This window comes from Ixodes scapularis, unplaced genomic scaffold (genome assembly GCF_016920785.2).
Source record: "Ixodes scapularis isolate PalLabHiFi unplaced genomic scaffold, ASM1692078v2 PGA_scaffold4__175_contigs__length_147842914, whole genome shotgun sequence".
Taxonomy (NCBI): domain Eukaryota; kingdom Metazoa; phylum Arthropoda; class Arachnida; order Ixodida; family Ixodidae; genus Ixodes; species Ixodes scapularis.
This window is the reverse complement of record NW_024609879.1, coordinates 144,228,150-144,250,245: the sequence shown is the minus strand read 5'-3', so window position 1 is coordinate 144,250,245 and position 22,096 is coordinate 144,228,150. Positions and strand designations below refer to the sequence as shown.

At 44.8% G+C, this 22,096-nt stretch overlaps 1 protein-coding gene across 1 annotated transcript in view; it reads right to left on the bottom strand.

The window, feature by feature from the left end:
• Positions 1–7,576: 7,576 nt before the first annotated feature.
• Positions 7,577–22,096, bottom strand: part of LOC115311284 — an 81,417-nt gene continuing 66,897 nt past the window's right edge. The window contains exons 12-13 of the mRNA XM_042293732.1: positions 10,380–10,520; positions 7,577–7,684 (exon numbers count right to left, since the gene is read on the bottom strand). Coding sequence (XP_042149666.1) covers positions 7,577–7,684; positions 10,380–10,520 — 249 coding nt within the window. The remainder of the gene's footprint in view (positions 7,685–10,379; positions 10,521–22,096) is intronic.

The window sequence follows — 22,096 nt, the reverse complement described above, 5'->3', positions numbered from 1 at the left end:
TTTACTTTTTTTAGGTAAGTTTTTTTTTTTTTTTGTAAATTTATTGAAGAAATTCGCCACCTGGTGGGTAACGCTGCACAATATCGGAGTGTGATACGTTAAAAAAACCGATTTTTGCGGTCAATGTAAAGAGCCTTGTCGCTATTTGAGACTCCCTGTAGATGAGCAATTTAGCCAGTGCAGTACAAGCGCTAGCCTGCACTTTAAAAAAAGGGTGTAAAAGGGTGTATCGTTACACTTGTTGTCCCATATAATACACCCCAAAAATTCATATCGACATACTGAGCCTTATAGTCGAACAGACGGCCCCAAATTTTACGAGGGGCTTAATAACGGTGTGATATAACTTTTTAAATAGCTAAAGTACGTATCAAAGACGACAGAAAGAAAACACCGAGTTTTTACAGTAAAACCAAAAAAACACCGATTTCTTTTTTTTTTTTTTTGTCAGTAAAACGTACATTGGCTATTTCAATAAGTTGTACCTCACGGCCATCAAGCCCCTCGTAAAATTTCGGGCCTTTTGTTCGACCGTAGGGCGCTGTACGTCGAATTGAAGTTTTGGGGTGTATTATATGGGACAAAGGGTGTAGGAATGCACCCCTTTTACACCCTTTTTTTTAGAGTGTGCGCTCTTTAACGTACACTACGCAGTAGTGATATACGGCTGCACGCCAGTACGATGCTCATTCAAATAGAAACTGGCAGGGGTGGGGATTGATTCCTGGGCTTAGGTGAGTTTCATAAACTCACCCAAGTGTAAACGTACCATTATAAACTCACCCAGGTGTAAACGTACCATTAGGGAGTTTTAATAGACCGTTTTCGTGCAACCGCTCTGCAGAGCGGAGCGCGGAATCGCCACTGCACCTGCGCGCCGATGGCCTTAGCTGTAGAGTTCCGGGTAGCGGAAGGGCTTAGCGGAGGGGAAACACGGTCTACTAAAACTAGCTATCAGTGAGTTTTAGTAGATCGTGTTTCTTCCTCCGCTAAGCCCTTCGCTACCCGGAACTCTACAGCCAAGGCCATCGGCACGCAGGCGCAGTGGCGGTTTCACCGTACACTGTTAGCAAGTCCCGTGTATTTGGGAATATTTGGGGTGAAAAACACGCTATTTACACAAATTACCATAAATTTACACGATGATAAACGGATAATTCGTTCAGAAATCATGCGAGGTTGTAAAAAACGTGTTTTGGTTCGGTCATACACGCATAACCGTGTAGCCGACCTCGATAACACGCATCGGCCCCGGCGACGACCGCGGCATTGCCGGCTATCGAAGCACCGGAATGCTTGGGGACACACTTAGAAAGGACCGTCGAGACAAATGCCGCGGAAAGAAACATGTCTCGGAGACAGATATGCACCAAAAGCAATTGCGCCATGTCGCAGGACGTTGGCGAAACCAACGCTTACCGTGCTCGCCGCCATCTTCTGGTCGATGGCAATGCGGCTTCCCTCATGTCGCCCATGTTTGTATTTAGTTTAGGGGTCCTGAGAACAGTTTCTTAGACACCACAAATAAAGTCTAATTATAGTCTAATTATAAAGTCTAATTATTCGTTCCAAACAGTTAAAATGGATATAAAAAGCGTGTCCTCGATGTGAACACGTGACATTGCAGCTGGTTTCGCTTTTGCTTCAACCTCCAACTACAAGCGATCTGGCCACAGCGCAAGCGCAACGCCGATGTACAAGCGCCGGTTGGCTTTCGTTGTTTTTGTTTGACCGGAGAAGATCTGTCAAGTACGCATGGCGCCGCTACTGTTTTGGTTTGACGGGACGCGAGAAGCTTCGCATAGAGCTTCGGAGTTTGCGAGCACATAGTGAAGACGTGACCGGAGAAGTGCCCCTGTGATGTTCCTGGAAGACGGAAAGTAGCATCCGTAATCGTCGTGTGTGCTTTGAAAGCAAAGGGAGTCACAGGGTCCACGAGTTCGCAACCACAAGCCAAGGTTCACGACAGCGCGGCGTTGACTTCGGCGATCCCAGCTGGTCCGGGAGGACGCAGCGAGCGTTTTTAAAAGTAAATCTTCATTCGTTCCGTTTCAAACTGTGGAAGTATCCCGACACATACCGCGAGTAAGAAGCAGCGGGCGTTTTCAACAAAATTACGTTGTTTTAATTGAATAATGGACTCCGGATTGTTGTCTTAAATCTGCCGTTTTTTATGCTTCGTGTTGGACTGCGTTTGCATAGCGACGCACACCGCTCGAGTAGATGATTCGGTCCTGCAACGAGTTTGTTGCGCCAATCATGCGGCGTGAATAAATTAGGGCAAGGTTTCCTACCTGCCCACAGATGCATGTACTGAGACCATTTTTTATGTTGTGAACGTAGTGCTCTTTATTTATTTTGGAAGACGCGTTGGTGCATTTATTATGGTACAATCACTTGAGAGTTGAGAAATTGGAGAGCGAGCAAGCTTTCTCAACTTTGTCTCTTTCTCTCTGGCACTGGCCTGTTTCAGTTTCAGTAGGCACATCTACTAGCAGGTACAAACTGCTCTAAAGCAGGTAAAAAACGGGAAGCTTAGGACGGTGCGGACTCCGTGTTTCGCGCTTTTCGCAAGGTGACAGGGTAAATGCTTTTGTGAGATATGCGGAATATGCAAGCGATTTTGTTATGCCCGTCGTTTGCGTCTCTCCAGCAAAACAAATAAGATGATCTACTACAAAGGCGCAATCACAAGCCAAGATTTAAGATAGCAGTCGTTTGCTTCGGTGATCCGTGTAGCAGTATTTTACCCTGCTCTCTGCAACACCGTGTCGTGACGAAGAGCTGGAACGGTCACGGTTTGTGCTGGCCTCCCGGTTGACAGAAACCCGCGTCGCCCGCATCAGCACCGAGTGCGCTTGGGCTGTTGATGCTCAAGTCTTTCATCCGCGGCTTGTCGCCAGCTCATCCTGCTGCTCAACGGTGAGGAAGCGGCGAGAGTAACCTCGGAAGTGAATGTAAATCCTCGTTCATTCAGTTATCCGGTGTCAAAGTGTGGAAGATGTCCAACGTGTACTGAGGGCGGGAACTACGAGCGTTTTGCCTCGCTTTTATTACCGAAACCAGACCAACGTGATAACTGCCTTGCGTACTCTAAAATGACGGAAGCAATAAGTTTCAACAGGTCGAGTACATCACCGGGGATGTAGGCGAGACGGTGCCCACTGTTTAAACGCTTGCAGTATCCACGAGTGGTACCAGGAAAGCGACGTCAACAGAGAAGGAGCTCGCGATTCAGCATAATGCACTGCTACGGGCCCGTGTATCTTCAAAGTTCGGGGTGGTGGCAGTATACAAAAAAAGACGCAGCAGCGCCCCACACCAGTGTTCACGAATAACACCGGTCACAAACTTCCAAGCCCCACCGCTCTTCTCGACACCGACACGACATACGACAACAAACTGCATCAAAACGCCCCAAAAGTGAAGGCGTCTGCTCCCGTACTGCAACTGCTGCAACTAGCGGAAGTGAAGTGTTGGGCGGATGTCCGGATGTCCTTCACAAAAATATATAAAAAAATGCTTTGTGCAAGGATCATTTTCATTTATTATTGTATACGTAATGCCAAAATCCCAATAATTTGTTTTCCTATCGATTCAAGCTAGTCGGTCTGCTCATAACACTGGTCAAGCAAGAAAATAACAAAAATTTAAACTTTTTCATGACCGGTTTAAGATTTATTGTTAATATATCGTTATTTATTGCAACGGACTAACATTATAGATTTTGCCTCCATACTTTTGAAATGCAAACAGTTCTAACACACGGCTGTCCATTGCGCCGTGTTTTGTGTATTCTTCTATAAATCTGTAATGGTCAGCGACCAAAGAGCTCACCCGCACATGTCAAGCTTATATGCGCCGCGGGGAGAAGTGGATATCGAGTAGGAAGTGTCGGGCGTAGTGTCGTTGTTGTGTTTGTGTACATGTCGGTGATGTGTAACTGTGTGCTGTGTTGCCTGCGTTGCATGTAGGGTTGCTGTGTAGTCGTGGTCGTTCGCAGTGTTAAGAAACTCGTCTTTTTTTTAAAAACAGGCTGCTAGAAATCTCGATAGGTGGCGCAAGTTACCGCCCGATTCTAAATAGTTTGCTCAAGGTATTTATCCATGTGTGTTCGGCATTCGTTTTTTTTTTTTTTTTTTTTGTCTAGCGGTTTGTTGAAGCTATTGACGCCGCCGACCGCCGACAACGCACGTACGTACCTTTGCAAGTAGCTACGTCCGCCGCTTGGAGACTTTACGACTTTACTGTGTATAAAAGACATCGAACGAGAACTAACGCGCCCTGTGTGCTTTCAATTCGGCTGAAAGGCGCGCGGCTCGCTGGGCTCGTCTCTCGCTTGTTCTCGGCCGCTGGCCGCCATGTTTCATAAGGAACACGCTCGAAACGGTTTTGCGGAAGGCAGACACGGTGTAGCGTGTTAAGTTTACACAGCACCTCATGTGTAGACGAAAAACACAGATGGCCTCGTGTAAAATGAACACGTTTCGACGTGCCCGCTATGGGACAACGGTTTACACGTCTGGGCGTGTTATTTTGGCTAACAGTGTAACGGAGGGCTAGCGGAGGGGGAAACACGGTCTACTAAAACTCTCTATTAAGTCGTTTTCAACGCTCGCGAGACGTGACTGTGAGAGCGGCGTTCTGGCGTTCCATCATGCACGAGCTACGGTCCAATACAAGCGTCCCTCAGCGTTTTACGATCTGCGCTAAAAAGAGACCGGGAGGACTAAACAATCAACAAAATAAGTCTGCCACCCTTTACACTTTTCAGTTGATTTCTTAGCTTGACATTTACGAGCAAGGTGGATGAGCGTCAAGTACGCACAATGGACCTTTTCCACATACCGACGGCACCTGGCGGTGGCTGCACGAACTAAAAATCGAAGAAGTGACCTACCTGCGCTACCTATCGATACCGGGAGGTACGCTACCAGTTTCTTCGCTCTCCGAGCTGCGTCGCGTGCCCAACGCGAGCTTAAAGATGGGCATCCGTGGCGCCCACCCAATCGTTGTTTTTCCTTCCGTCCGCTTTCTTTTTTTGTGTAACCCAATTATATATATGCTGCAATTACATGTTCTACTCACTTATCCACAGGCTCATTCCGAATTTCCTCGATTTTTCGTTCCGACTTCCGCCGCTTGGCATCGGGCGCTCGCGCGTGCGCAGAACGCTTCTCGGAAAAGGTCGATTAAAACGTGACCTAAAAATAATCGCTTTGGGAGGACAGGTGCGCTGCAAAACTTTAGGGCTACTTGCCTTTCGAAGCGAAATGACTGGAACATACCTGGGCAAATTTATGAACGCCCTATTGCTACCTGCCGAACGGCTCGTAAATTTTTGAAAGGGTAAAAACAGCGCAAAAACGACACAGACAGAGAAGATGTACACACACAGAGCGCTGACTTTGAGCTGTTAATTTCAAACAGAGCGCTGACTTTCAACTGTTCAATATCGTAAAAGCTTACCTCTGTAGGTATCTTTTCGGCATACCGAGAGCAAGTCCTCCTCTTCTTGCTCAGGGGTTGAGGTGACGTCATAACGACGCCGTGCTCTGATTGGTTTTGATTGGAAGGACAGTGGGTAGACTCCAATGCTATATATATGCCTTAAGGTCTACCCGCTAATTTTTTTATGTTTTTTTTTTTTTTTCAATCAGCCAATAGACCTTTTGCTGTATCCCCCAAGCGCCCTGACCGGCAGAAGAGGAATCATGGGAACGGTGTTCCTTCAGCCCCCTAGTAATCGGCAATTTTGACCAATTTTATGGTTACACAGTTTTGAGTGTAGGTAATTCGGAGTCACACTGAACAAGCTGCGTATAGAGACCAAGAACCTGTCATATCATTTCTAAAATTTCTCGTCAGTGTCAGCGTTTTTAATACTGCGCATCCGATCCACCTTTCTACCTGGCTGAGCTGCAGAAATTTCTTACAATATTATTATTCTCGTGATTGTTATTTTAGCAGGAATTGCTTAAAAAGCAATAAATTCCCAATAACCAAAACCATGATTTAGCTCCAATTCAGCGGGACTGTTTATAGCATTTTTAGCGTTTCTGACTTAAGCGTCTTTGAAGCTGTACAAAAATGATAATAATGTCGGAGATTTCGGCAGCTCAGCCAGGTTGAAGGGTGGACAGTATCTAGAGTATCGAAAATTCTGACATTGACGAAAATTGGTAAAAGTAATATTATGGGTCCTTGGGCTCTATACGACGCTTGTTCAGAGTGACTCCGAATTACACTCAGAAGTCTGTAACCATGCGAATGGTCGAAATCACCGATCACTAGGGAGCCGAAGGAACACCGTTCCCATGATTCCTCGAGTGCTGGACGGAGTGCTTGGGGGATTTAGTAAATGGTCTATAAGAGCTCGGCATTCTGACATCAACGCAACCCCCGTGCAAGAGTCAGGCGAACTTTCACTCCTCATTGGAATCATGGTCGCAATTACGACGGTTGCACAATTTACAGAGCAGCGAAGCGGTTTTTGCGGAAACGAACATCTTTGTTTAGCATCAACACGCGCAAACAAATCGATCAAGCGGAATCAAGCAAAATGGTTTGCGTGGGACATTATGGGCAGTCCCACTACAAAGCACCTGCACAGGGCCTACGAGGGCGCCTATACTTACGACAGTTGTTTGCTGCAAATCAGGTCGGTTGAAGAGATCTTCCCCTGAGCACCTCGGTGAAGGCAAAATGACTCGCAATCCTAAAACCAGACAAGCTGAACGAGCTACGCGACTTGAGCACGCCGCAAACGTCGGCAGCCAGGTTTGTTATCCTTTTAAGCCAAAGCGGAAAAAGCAGTATCGGGATATTTTTAGAAAACAATAATGACTCTCTCTAGATTATTTGTTTCTCAAACATTGAAAAAGAAAATACAGTCCGTAACAATGCTATGGCGGGCAAAAAGAGAAACAAGTTTCCAACGAACATTTCCCACGTCAATCATCCCTCCAAAGGATGAGAGCCGAGAAAAGGCGCCTAGCTTTAGCGAACCACCTATCGTTATGTGCACGGGATCTAGAGCAGGGCTATGCCTGCAACGAAATGGCATCTAACAACGTAAATATTGCACAATATATATATATATATATACACATATATCGTGTATGGAAAAACTAAAAAAAAACCAGTGCTTTCTATCTAGGCTTTTAGTTTCTTTTTTTCATTTTCGAGTTTTTTTAAGTCTTGCTTGAGGCACGTCGGGCGATAGTCGGGACCTTTCGTCTGCAACGAACAACGTGCATTTAGTCTGATGTCTGTACGAGCAGAGCGACTGCAGCTTTGCACAAAGATTAAATTAAGAATCCTCACTGATAAAAAAAAAATGGGGATTGAGCGCAAAGAATGCCCCGCGTTGCGTATAGTCCGGCTCCCCAACATGGCGATGGCCGATCGAACATTTCCCGTGTCCGCAATTGTGGAGAGGAAAGGCAAGATTCAGAAAACTCGTCGTAGAGATCAGTGCTTTGCTCTCTATGTGTTGTTCATGTTTAGGAACATAAAGAGCCAAAAGTGTTCGAGGGTCCTTCCATCGCCATTTTATTGCGTACGTGGAGTCCATTTAAAACGGGTTCTCGGGCGGAACGTACGGGTGGATGTCGAGGGAACCATTAGGAAGGTGCTCGTGGATCCAATCTTGACGGTTATAACAAACGCCGTTGACGCAAAACTGCAAACAGAGTAGCACGCGTTAAGGGCTGCACAAACAGGACACGCTTTCTGGTGAGCACGGCAAAAAAATCTTGTAGGCTTCCCAAGAGATGAAAACGTTGCGGAGCGCGCGTTCGTTTTCCGCGGGGACATGAACCGTGCAAACAGAACGGATTCCTTCTCTCCTCGTAGCTGTCGTCCCCTCCCCTTCCTTGTTTTCAGGGTGCTGAGGACTGACAACAACAGCGGAGGCCTTGACGACGGTATGAGTGGATACGTTCTGGTCCTAAGGACACGGAGCTCCCAAAATAGTTTAAGAGCCTGTATCGCATATGTAGGGTGACCCAAGTCACCAGGCTCGACCTAAAATGGACCGTAAAAATAGACGCCTGCACGTAGCAATCTGAACTTTTCGTCAAAGGTGTATTTCACAGGTCGGTTTTTGCTTATAAAATTACAAAACGTAGCACTCTTTCTGTAAAAAATAGTGCCAAGAAACTTGCCAGAGACTACGGCGGGTGGCGGCGCAGACGACCAAGTCCATTAGCGGGAAGTGTTTGGTGTTCGTACTAGTAGACGGCGCTACCTGCTTATCGCAACAGCTCGCGTCCACCGCGGTTTATTACAATCAACATAATCTTTTTTCAGTGTACCTTTGGTTAAAAAAATAAATCCAAACAAAAACACCAAAACTTAAAAAAAAAAAAACGCGTCTCCACAACGACGGCGCTTTTGCTGCCAACGGATTTCCTCTCCATGTCGTCTGCTTCTTTCGCTGGTCGGCTGAACTTTCGGGCGTTGCTCCTGACGCCATCTATCGATACGAACGCCAAACACACCTCGCTACTGGACTTAGTCGGGCGTCGATATTTACGGTCCTTTTTAGATCGAGCCTGGTGACTTGAGTCCCCTTATATATCACGCAATGCACTCTCCGTCCCCCCCCCCCCCCTCCCTTTCCAGAAAAAAAGAAAAAGAAAAAGGCTTATGGGTGGGAGACTGTAAACACCGCGCGATACATCAAGATTTTCTCTTTAATTAAACAATTTACCACACAAGGCGCTTGATTTTAATTCCAACTTAATAATTAACTGAAACGTGTTAATGAACTTCTTAATTATTGGCCTCAGGGGTCACATTGCAATCGAAGTTTTGACGGCAATTATTATTAGAGATCAGACCAGTTGAAAAAAATGGCGAAAAGTTGGTTTCTAAGATATTAATCAATCAATTTTTGCGTTTTTTCGCTCGATCTAAGAATTAAACTCATAAAGAGTGCCGCAAGCCCCTCCCACAATGACGGTTGGAAGAGTGCCGTAGTCGTTGAAATCATGTCGTCGCTATGCCAACAGCGTGTCCTTGGGAATCGCGCCGACGAGACAAGCGAAGCTGTGTCTGTAACAACAACGTCCCTCTCTAAGCGTCATTATAATTAGCGTTTGCGGCGCATTTTCTTTTCATTTTTCTTCTTTTTTGCACAATTTTTAAGTCAGGCGGAAAAAAAAACGAAAATTATTCTATTATTAGGGACTTTTAGCAAACCGTTACCGTGTTTCGCGTACCCCACTACCGGAGCCTTTGAAGCATGCTGGGCTGTTCCCTCCATGTCGTGTCTTCAGTCTCAACGCTGTCTCAGGCTGGTCAAACGCAGGTGTCTGAACCGACATTAAAGGGGCACAGAGACGTCAAAGGTCCTATTTGTTTTTGTCGTCAAAAACTATGCAAGCTGTAGTATTAAACACCTAGAAACAAACAAAAGATACCCGAACGCGCAAACGAATTTCACGCACGCGCGCGCGCCTTTTTATTTTTGGCGCCCTTCTTTCCCGCTCCTCACCTCCTCGCTTATTTTTATTTGTGTCGTAATCGATTGAGAAATTTAGAAGCTTTGTAAGCGAAATATCTATAATATTTACCAACGGCATCCGTAAAACATTTTTTTTTTTTTTTTTTTTTGTAACGCAATCGCGAGCGCTCTACGGCCCTTATTTTTGAGATACCTAAAATCGTAGTCCGGAGTGATGTCGCATCCTTACTTAATCGTAGTCCGGAAACAGCAAGAACGTCACAAAATACGCAATATCCGGGAAGCGCACGAGCTACGCGCGCACAAAAACACGTTGGTTTGGATCGCGCTTAATGCAGCCGGTGGTAAGCAGTCACGAGAGGCTTAAACACCGGTCTTGACTCAGTCGGTCTTAGTCAAATGTGAGTGTGTGAAGGGGCTTTTAATCTTTCCCGTCGTAACCAGAGGTAGCTTTCTGCGATAGTCTATCTATGGTCATAACCTATATTATATGTAGTCCCTAAGCATCCTAAAAAAAAACAACATTACATTCATGTGTGACCGATGTTTCAATTACAATCGGTAACAAAGATCGATTGCCTCGGAATACTCTCGTTGAGACCTGAAGGCGCAGTCGCTAGAGGAAGGACAGGGTTCTGCCCTTCCTCAAGCCTCGTCCAACGGCGACCTCTGGTGTCTCGATCTTTGATACCAATTTTAGTAAAAATATCGCGAAGCATGATTTAATGTTTTTTTATTTTTTTTATTTATTTTTTAAGATTCCTGAAGCCGGTAGATTAAATTATGAGCATAAACAGCCTATCGCAGTAAGTGGTTTAGTGCCCCTCCTCTTTTTTTTAAATGTTGTCTGCCAGAAAACTACTTTGCCTAGAAAGAAGAGGGGGCAGTTCTGAAAGGGGACGCTCACCTTATTTTCGACGCCGCATCGAAGACCTTGTATTGCTGAAGTTTTATACAATGCTTGCTGCAGAGTGTTGTCCTCGAGGCAGCAGGTTAACTCGCAATCGTACACTGGATAGAAGCGGTGCGTCCCAGTGTCCTCTTCTCGCTTGATATACAGAAGGAAACACGCGAGAAGTCACATTACACGACTCGCTTTAATGTAGTGCGAACAGAACACGTCAGAGGGCTTTTAATTGCTATGAAAATATTTCCACAAGCTTGATCAGTCTTCCAGAACCCACAAACTTCTCTTTTTTTTTTTTTTCTTCAAAATTTAGCGGAGAAATTGAATTGGTTTATTTTTCACAGGACATCTACCTCTTTCTCCGAATTTAGCGAGGAAACCGGATATGTGTTGTTTAGGTCATGTGACGTTGATTTCCACGCCAAATTTGGCAAGGAAATGTGATTAATTTATTGGTCTATCGCGTGACATCGGGTCACGTGACGTGAATTTCTAAATTGAGCGGGAAACCTTGATTGGTGTAGAGGACACGTGATGTCAAGTCCCGACGTCAATGTCCCCGATAAATTTAGCGGAAAATCTGCACCGTGTAACGTTCTCAGCGTGTCGATCGTTCGTTACGATTTTCTCGTGGAAAACGGCCCATAAAACGAATTCTTTGTTAAAAAGAGGCCGCGAAATCTAAATACTTGAATCCAACATCGGAAGTGACTTAGACAAAGTAGATCGAGTGCGCTGAGAGTGTACGAAAGGCATCACGTTAGACAGAATACAGATTAAAAAAAAAAAAAAAAAAAAAATCCGATCAGTGTCTAATATGAAATTCGTGGATTGATTGATTGATTGATTAATTTAAACATATCTGAAGCACTGTTGCTGTTCTCAGCATCAGTCTGACGTAATCAACAGCCAGTTGCAAGGCCGTTGAGAGCGAAGAAGGATTCACACGTTTGCGGTTGAATGTGATTGAGTGCGCTCTGCCAATACCATCTATACTAGCGGACAATCGTGGGATTGCGCCAAGAAGCTCCTGAGTTTTGTGGTTTCGGTTTCAGTATCAGTTTTGGGCCTAAAAGGGGCGCATTTGAGACTGTTCACCTTTTCGTATGAGAAACGCGGTCGAGGGTGCTGAGCCGCGATTGCCGAGCATGCAGAAATGTCCGCGTCTTTCACTACGTGTCAGCCCCTTTTTAAATACAAGTCAACGCTTTGACTGGAGCACCTAGACCGACTTATATCCTTGTTACACGGGAACACTTGACTGCAGTTACGCTAAACCCCCGCTAGCCCACAATACCTGCGGACAACGTTTTGTGGCTACGCAGCTGGAGCGTCTTGCTCACCCATCAAAGCAGTGCACGTGAACTCTTCACTTCTGAAATAGCTGTCCGAGAGTATGGTGCGGTAACTGTGGTTTAGCGTAAGAGCAGCTAAAGATGAGTTAACTTTGGTTAAGTGTGCCATTGTAACAAAGGGTTTGCAATGTAAATGAAGCCGTGGTCAATTACGTAAAGTTCTATTCGTCTTGGGATTGACGCAGGTACGCTGGGTCGATTTAAGAAGTGCCGTGAATTTCATCAGCCCTTAAGTTTTAATGTCATTAACACGTAAATTCGTCTGGTGCTAAAAAGTCATAGTAGCAGTCACACGCGACGGCACGAGGTCAAATTACATTTGGATGGGGTTGCGGTGGGGGTGGGGGCTTGGTGGCGCACCGCAGCTCAAAGCACACGTATTGCGAAAGTTTGCGCCCGCTGCACAATTCATCGACCCTAGGCTAAATCCCGACCCCCGCTCGCGTACGACGGTATGCTCGCTAACCCTCCGGTATACGGGAACAATGGAGAGTCCCGGTTCCCAATGCCTCACTTGTGCGTGCACACGTTGCACACCGTGTGTTTCGTTCATTTTGGCAAGGATTGGTTGCCAGATTTCGCTAAAATCCTACGGAGGGCGAGCAAAATTGTGCGAGCTCACGGAAGGGACGTACACCACACGTGAGAAAGACGCCACGTTTGTTTTGCAGACTGGAGAACCTGCGGCGAACTTAGACTAAGAAAACCCCAAAGGAGGTAAAAACAAAATAAAATGTTACGAGTTTCGCATATAGCGCCGAGCAATCATAAGAACATTCTAAAATGCAAGTTTAAAATAAAATTTTTATCAAGCTTGCTCATGGCGACATCGGTCCTGGATCCACAACCAACCCAGTCGGAAACCGGAAAACACGCCGGAGCTTGAAATAAGTCGCTGCCAACCGGCGTCTAATGCGAGTCGTGTCGAGGCGAGTCGATTTGAGTTGAGTTGAGTCGAGTTGAGTCGAGTCGAGTCAAGGCGCGTTGAGGCGAGTCAAGTTGAGACGAGTCGAGTTGAGTCGAATTCAGTGAGTCGAGTGGAGGCAAGTCGAGGTGAGTCGACTCCAGTTTGAGTCGAGGCGAAGCGATAGAGTCGAGTCGCGACTCGACTAATGTCAAGTCAAGGTGCAAGAACTCGACGCCTCCTTTTGGAGTCACTCAGTGGGAGACGCTGCAAGACGCGCTGTCAGCGATGCGAAAGCAAGCTACTCGGCGATGCGTGGATCCACAAGTGATGACGACTGGCGGGCCTTGTCTTCTAAGTGGTACTGAATTTGTGCCCGCTTGTACCCGGAATCACGACCAGAGAAAGAGCTGAAAGGGGTTTGAAAATTAATTTTGGACCGAGATAAATTATTTTACACATAGACTACTAATCGCGCTTCCTTTAGCGGGCCTAATGAAATGGGCTAGAAAGTAAAAACCTGGTTTTCGGTACGAAAATTTAAAAAAAAATGTAGCAGACTATTTCGTATGTCGTTTGTTTCGAAAGCGTGCCGCCTTATTACTGGGATACATCCGCGGTACCCAAAGCACGTCGTCTTATACACCAGCGACACATATCGGGCACGAGCACTGCGCTCGTCAACAATCAACCCGTCGACGAATTTCTGGATTCACGTTCGTGGCCAATGAGTGCTTTGACAGAACTTATCATCACTTGGGAATGAGAAGTTCTGTGGTGTGCTTAAAAAGCATGGTGGAAGCTTGGAGCCAACGCCTCCGGTGCCCAAGCACGTCGCAACCGCGTGATTACTCATTTTTCTTCTGAGTTGAAGTGGAAAGCTAAGGAGGAATTAGTTGAAAAATCATCTCATGGCCCCTTTAAAGCGCCTTAATCAAATTCGCGCTTCGGAAACGCAGCAAGGAGCTTAAAAAGAAATGGCACCCTGTTGTTATCTACCAGGTAGCACTGGAATGCTTTCAATCTGCTGTATGTTAATCATCATTGTTTCACCTTGTGCTTTAAATAGTTTTGATACCAATATACGAGACTATTGCTCAAACAGAGTTCGTAGATTTCTTCTCGTAATTTCTGTAAAACCTTCAGTATGGTTTATGGTGCTAAATATGAACACCACACGCGTCGCAGTTGGCAGATAGAGTCCACTCTTCGCCTTGGTGGCAAGCGGCGCCACCAGAAGACTCTTCAATATGCGGCTAACCTCGCAGACCCGGTCTTCGATGCTTTCTATTAGTGCATGAAAATATCCGTCAAACCGGTTATCCGGTTAAACCGGAGGAGAGCGAATCCGGTTACGAAAGCCGGTTATTCGGTTAACCGGATTTTCGAATTCGAATATCCGGTTTGGCAAACCGGTTGTTCGGTTAATCGGTTATTCGGTTTTATTTCATGTATCCTGATGACCAGTACATGAAACAGCATTTCGCGCCCTGTATTTTTGATAAATGAAAACTCAGCAGATCGATTTTTTTAATGCGATAACATTTTTCAGCTCCCCCCCCCCCCCCCCTCCCCGATATCGTGAACCATTCTGGCCGACCCTTCCGGCCTCCTAATTCGCAGTTTCCCCGTTAAATTTAGGGGGAAAATTGTAGTCCCATGCACCAATTCAGTTTCCCCGCTAGAATTAGCGGAAAATCTGAAGCCGCGTGATTTATATATTATTCCAGTTTCCCCACCAAATTTAGCGGCAAATTTTATTTCACGTGACCTGACGTCGGAGGACCAACGAACCAATTCAATTTCCCCGCTAAATCTAGCGGAAAATTGACATCACATGACCTAAGTACTAATTCAGTTTCCCCGCTAAATTTGGCGGGGAATTTGATGCAACGTGACTTGACGTCACGAAACCTACACACCAATTCAGTTTCCCCTCTAAATCTAGCGGAAAAATTGACGTCACATGACCTAAGTACTAATTCAGTTTCCCCGCTAAATTTGGCGGGAAATTCGATGCAACGTGACTTTACGTCACGAAACCTACACACCAATTCAGTTTCCCCGCTAAATCTAGCGGAAAAACTGACGTCACATGACCTAAGCACTAATTCAGTTTCCCCACTAAATTTAGCGGGAAATTTGATGCAACGTGACCTGACGTCACGGCACCTACAAACCAATTCAGTTTCCCCGCTAAATCTAGTGGAAAAACTGACGTCCCATGACCTAAGTACTAATTCAGTTTCCCCGCTAAATTTAGCGGGAAATTTGATGCAACGTGACCTGACGTCACGGGACCTACACACCAATTCAGTTTCCCCGCTAAATCTAGCGGAAAATTGACATCACATGACCTAAGTACTAATTCAGTTTCCCCGCTAAATTTGGCGGGAAATTTGATGCAACGTGACTTGACGTCACGGGACCTACAAACCAATTCAGTTTCCCCGCTAAATCTAGCGGAAAAACTGACATCACATGACCTAAGTACTAATTCAGTTTCCCCGCTAAATTTAGCGGGAAATTCGATGCAACGTGACTTGACGTCACGGGACCTACAAACCAATTCAGTTTCCCCGCTAAATCTAGCGGAAAAACTGACGTCACATGACCTAAGTACTAATTCAGTTTCCCCGCTAAATTTAGCGGGAAATTTGATGCAATGCAACGTGACCTGACGTCACGGGACCTACACACCAATTAAGTTTTCCCACTAAATCTAGCGGAAAAATTGACGTCACATGACCCAAGCACTAATTCAGTTTCCCCGCTAAATTTGGTGGGAAATCTGATGCAGCGTGACTTGACGTCACGGGACCTACACACCAATTCAGTTTCCCCGCTAAATCTAGCAGAAAAACTGACGTCACATGACCTAAGTACTAATTCAGTTTCCACGCTAAATTTAGCGGGAAATTTGATGCAACGTGACCTGACGTCACGGGACCTACACACCAATTCAGTTTCCCCGCTAAATCTAGCGGAAAAACTGACGTCACATGACCTAAGCACTAATTCAGTTTCCCCACTAAATTTAGCGGGAAATTTGATGCAACGTGACCTGACGTCACGGGACCTACAAACCAATTCAGTTTCCCCGCTAAATCTAGCGGAAAAAATGACGTCACATGACCTAAGTACTAATTCAGTTTCCCCGCTAAATTTGGCGGGAAATTCGATGCAACGTGACTTGACGTCAAGAAACCTACACACCAATTCAGTTTCCCCGCTAAATCTAGCGGAAAAACTGACGTCACATGACCTAAGCACTAATTCAGTTTCCCCACTAAATTTAGCGGGAAATTTGATGCAACGGGACCTGACGCCACGGGACCTACACACCAATTCAGTTTCCCCGCTAAATCTAGCGGAAAAATTGACGTCACATAACCTAAGTACTAATCCAGTTTCCCCGCTAAATTTGGCGGGAAATTCGATGCAACGTGACTTGACGTCACGAAACCTACACACCAATTCAGTTTCCCCGCTAAATCTAGCGGAAAAACTGACGTCACATGACCTAAGCACTAATTCAGTTTCCCCACTAAATTTAGCGGGAAATTTGATGCCACGTGACCTGACGTCACGGGACCTACAAACCAATTCAATTTCCCCGCTAAATCTAGCGGAAAAATTGACGTCACATGACCTAAGTACTAATTCAGTTTCCCCGCTAAATTTAGCGGGAAATTTGATGCAACGTGACCTGACGTCAAGGAACCTACAAACCAATTCAGTTTCCCCGCTAAATCTAGCGGAAAAATTGACGTCACATGACCTAAGTACTAATTCAGTTTCCCCGCTAAATTTGGTGGGAAATCTGATGCAACGTGACCTGAAGTCACGGGACCTACACACCAATTAAGTTTCCCCACTAAATCTAGCGGAAAAATTGACGTCACATGACCCAAGCACTAATGCAGTTTCCCCGCTAAATTTGGTGAAAAATCTGATGCAACGTGACCTGACGTCACGGGACCTACATACCAATTCAGTTTCCCCGATTAATTTAGTAGAAAAATTGACATCACGTGATCCCACATCAACCTCTATGGTTCAAGTCCCTGAAGGTTGTCCTAGAAATCGCCCTTAAGTTCGTCCGTTCATTAAAAAAACTTAGAGGTTGCATAACTCTTTTGGGGATTACAAAATGGCCTTTCAGAGATTAGTTGCGAAGGCGTGGCTATTATACAGGTAGCGGGCCGTAGGGCTAACCGCCAGTTTTGTTCCATGACGTTCAAAATTGCACAAGAAAAAACAAGTAAGAGCTATATTTTGTTTGTATAATATTCCGGTTTACCCTGTGCCGTTCAATAAAAAAACAAAAAAAAAAACAAAAAAAAAACGTGCTAACGGTGTTCCAGCCGCGTTTTCTGCACCAGTTCTGAAAAAAATCATGCCTACCTGAAACATAAATATCTCTAATACACCATTCAGGCAGACTTGTACACGTTACTGAAAAATAGTAAGGAATTACATTTACAATTACTCAAGGCTAAACTGTAATTTATTACAATTACAATTACCCTCCCATGAAAGTAACTGACCGTTACCCCAAAAAGTAATCCGCTACTTTCGTGGCGTTACTTTTAACATTACTGTAATCAAGTGAGAAACAAAGAGAAGAGGGTTATTCAAGTTCTTATTGTTGCAACGTGTTCCATTTAACGACCTTGAGTATTTTGAGCAACAGCTGGCTCTCGAAAGCCTCGTCAGACATTTTGCGTTCTTTCTTACCCAATATGTCGACTGCTACGCTGAACACCATTTGAGCTGAGGCACTGGATGGGAGTGCCATATTGTTCCTCACGAATGCTTCATGCTCTGCATTGAGCTTTTTTCAGCGAAGCAAGGGCAGTACTATTTACTCCGAATGTAGAGCAAAGCTTTGTCGTTGCAGCCGTTGCCTGCCATTCGAGAGATTTAGTAGATCCTTCCATACCTCCGATATCCGCGATAATGGTACCCGATATCGACATGATGCATCCGCTAAGACGGCGGCGAAATATCGGATATTGTTATCGGAGTCATCCAACCAATATACTAAAATTCTTCATTGTCTAAATCGCGAAGCTGTGGAAGTCTTCAATAGCAAAACATAGTTGTAACAGTAAAGCGATAATTAAATAATAAATAAGGTATGGCTCGATATTCTTCTTCCTTTGGTTCTGAACAGTTCAAACCTCACTTGAGACGTTGGTGAATAAAATAAAGTTTCCAGTATATAAATATAGGTAATAAAAGAAAAAGAAGGACACTCATAACAACAATTAATTAGAACGTTGGTTAAAACAAGGAAATGTAAACGCACGTTTGCCGTCTGCCGTTCAAAAACGCACGGAGCACGAACCGACTGCAGTTTACTCCGGTGTTCTCCAGATAGACGTCCACTGATGCCACGGGCAGCAGAGGGTAGAGTACAAGTAAGCCGCGCTATGGCCCCACTCACGAATTTCACTCTCTCCTCAAGCCCAGAATATCGTCTACGTCAGCCACCATTATGTTTTATTTGTAAAAATATCTGCTTGAGATAAGATGCGTCCTGCTGGGGCAAAACAGGAAGAAGAAGGGAAGAAGACTGTTACCATTTTCTAAGTGCTCGCAAAAGGCTGACTCACAAGAAGGGTAGGGTAGATGGAGTGTTGTCTCGTGTTGTGAGATTATGAAAATGGTCGTAGTCCCTATAACCGAGAAAAACATTGTTAATTTTTGTCTGTGCACTTACCACCTCGAGCTTCTCGAAGAGGCGCACAATCACTTGGTGTCCTCCTCTCCCCGTCTTCGATTGCAAAGAAAAAACAAAGGGACTAAAAAAAAGCGGAAATACCTTGCCCCCCCCCCCCTTTCTTTTTTTTTTTTTTTTTGTAGAAATGTTTATTTGGATTTTTTTGACATTGCTGTTAGGGTCTAAAAAGAAAAATAGATTCAGGGGCTTGCTGTTGCGAAAAAAAGGCTTTGCGGAACAGAAGAGTGCCAAGCCTCCCTTTGCGCTGGTCGATTCGTGTTACAGTGTCACTGCGCTCGACTTTACAAAAAAGGGGAAAAAAAAACTTTATTTAAAATGGGGGGGGGGGGGGGGGGGTTGGATCTGCCAAAAAAATGTAACGGATTACAAGGATTCCGTTACGTCAAAAATGTAAGGGAATTACTTTAAAATTACTCTAGACAATATGTAATTATTCCGTTATTAAATTACTGATAAATGTAAGGGAATACAAGTAATTTCGTTACTTGTAACGGATTACGTACAAGTCTGCATTCAGGTTCCGGGAGAGAACGGTGATATTCCGATGGAAATTTATTGACAGAGCTTTTTGGTCAGCTCAAATAGAAAACAAAACATCCATTTTTTTATACATTCACCCAGTACGTCATTTCAGTGTTTTCTCAATTTTTAATATTAACCCAATATCGTACACACACAGAAAATCAGATATCCAACCTCTTAAGATGAACATAAATATACTACGAATGTAGCTTGTGTAATTATCGCGTTAATTTGGATATGTACAAAAAGAAACAAGCTTGATGCACAAGTACCAGTTTAAGTTCAATCACTGTTGAAAGATGCGCGAGTTGGTTATAACTTATAAATGACAAAAAAAAACAAAAAAAAAACGCTAAAACACGACAAAGGACAAGAAGAGAACACATACTCTGTCACCCTTTTCTGTCCTTTGTGGGTTCCTAGGTTTTTTTTTCCGTAATGCTGAATACTAGTATCCCTTTGATAAAAATAAACGTACATGGGGTACTTTCTCTCATAGAGCGGCTGGAAGCCGCCTGCATCTTTATAGCTAGACTGAATGCGGAATGAACTGTGCCGATTTGTCGTAAGCAAAAGTTTATAACGCCATCTTTATCTTACTCGTTTAACAAATTATTTCGTTCATGAGATGTCTTGTGCATTTTACAAAATTATAAAGAAGGACGCAAATCTTCTTGCGTGAATATTACGACAAAAATGATTAAAAACGTATTCAAACTGTCATAGCGGGTCTTCATCAATGTTGTAGATTTTTAAGAGACATACGTCATTTTAGCTGTCAAAGTACGACCTATTTTGATACAGAAACACCAGCGAACTGACGTTTTCTGGCAGAAGGCAGCTTCTCTTAGCCGTAACTATATTTCCGGCTGTAGAAAATACGCGCTCGGAGCTCGCGGACGAGGCAGGGATGCAGATGTACTTCATCGCAAGTTGCCCGACTGCTGGGAACTTGGACTCGTGGTCTCTCCACCATTTGAGAGCGTCCAAGTTGTGCCCCAGCTGTGGCTCGGACAGGTAAGCTTCGAACTGGGCCGAAAGGTCGCTGGAAGACGGCTGGGTGTTAAAAAGTCTGTCGAGCGCAGTTGCTTGCGGTTGACTCGTGCTCGCCCCGTCTTCGCCGACCGAAGGTGTCGTGTCTCTCAACAAGTTCATAATGTTAGTACGGATTTCTTGCCTGGCACTGGGCTCCTCACACTGCAGGTCTTTATACCTGGGATCTAAAAACGAAGCCCTCTGACGTGCGCACACTGCGCTTTCCAGTGGGTCCCACTCCATGGAAAAGCGGCGAATGATCTCTAACCGAACAACTTCCTTGAACCTTCCTAGCAGGGGGTCATCTGTAAATTGGGGCTCGAGTTTCACCATGAGCGCCCTCACCACAGGGCGAACCATGGACACTGGGGATGCGGTGTCGCTATACAGTACTGTAGTAGCTAAGTAAAGTGGCTCGAGAACGTCACACAGTTCGCGGATGGTGTCCCACTCCTGCTCACATATTTCAAGATTCTGTGCTACTTTCGCTGTTACGACTGTGCGATCAACAAGCACGCTCTGAATTGCTGGTCTATTTTTGATCAGTTTTGTGAGCATTTGGTACGTCGAGTTCCACCTCGTAGGGCAGCTTTGTGTCAAGCGCTCTGGGAGTAATCCCAGCTGCTCCTGCCTTCTACTGAGCCCGTCACTGGCTATTGTTGAGTGCTTGAAGTGAGCCACCAATTTCCCAGCCTTTCTGCAGAGGGATTCAATTTCGTGGATATTCATGCCCTTGTTCACGCTGAGATGAAGACTGTGTGCTGAACAAGTCAAATCCCTCGACTCTAAAAGGCTCGGAAGGCCTTCTACCGCGTTCGTTCCATTGACTGCGTTATCTGTGACTACAGCTGTAACCTTGCAGTTTAGGTTCCAATGCGAGATTACTTGTTGCATGCGCATCATAAGGTTTTCTGCTGTGTGTCGCTGATCCATCTCATCTGTTGGCAATGCAAAGGATTGCGGTTTCCAGTTATAGTTCAAGGTGAGCGCAGTCACTGTAATGTAGGAGTCTTGCGCCCTAGACGTCCAACAGTCAGAGGTGAGTGCAACGGCAGATGCCAAGTTGAGTTGAAACGTCACCTTCTCTTTTAGTTGCTCATGCAGCAGGCTCATACGGCTTTTTAACGTAGATATCGAAGGTGCTTTATAACTTGGCTCGACCACCTCCATAAAGCTCCTGAATCCGGAACTTGTTGTGAATGACAGGGGCAACAGGTTGACAGCTATCATTTTTGCTAGCGCCTGGTCAATCTTCTCCTGCCTCTCTGTACATCTTGTTCGCTTTCTTCTTGGTTTATGCATGACTGATGTCTGAGACGTTGCAGGTCTGGTGTCCTCGGTGCTGCCAGGAGGGTCATCAGTAATAGACTCGTCAATGTCTCTCTCATCCAGGGTAGGCTGGCTATAAGAAATAAAGTCAGCATGTCAAGTCGTGCCTGTGTGCACAGTTTTGCAAGATATTTATTTACACAGTGGCATTTTATACTTAATAGAGACAGGTGGGTATTTTAAGCACATTCACTTGAACCTGAATCAGGAATTGACAATTACCTTCTTCTTGGCAATTATGAAGTGAGATCGCATGTCTACTGCCATGTACAGCACTTTTCGAGCAGTTCATTTTTTTAATGCTCAATAACCGAAAATTACTTCGCTTATGGTAATAATAAAAGCAAATTGAAAAAAGAATATTCGGCTCAAAATTACAGTACTCGCATGAACACGTGACGTCTAACTTTTTTAAAGTTGTCACCGAGTTGCTTTGGAGTGAACCAAGCGCCGATAGAACCACAGAACCGAAGCTTGACTAAAAAGTCAAGCTTCGAGATGCTCGTAGCTGTCATAAATGCCTCATTGAGAAGTAATTTTGTTTTATGCAAATCTTGTTTTATGACTATCTTGTTTGAATGTTTGTCTCATTTGATAAACTACCAAAAATCTACAAGAAGTGGTGCACACCTATTAATAGTAAACTTAATGCTATCAAAAGTAAGGCCCATATTTAACTACCGATGACGAACAAAACATAGTTAATCAAGAGCCTACTTCAGAAATAACTCAGCTTGCGGGTAATAAAAGTTAGTTACACGGCGAAAGTAAAGCAGAGTAGCAAAGAAGGTACGGTTAGAGTTAGTAATCACGTGCGCGACGA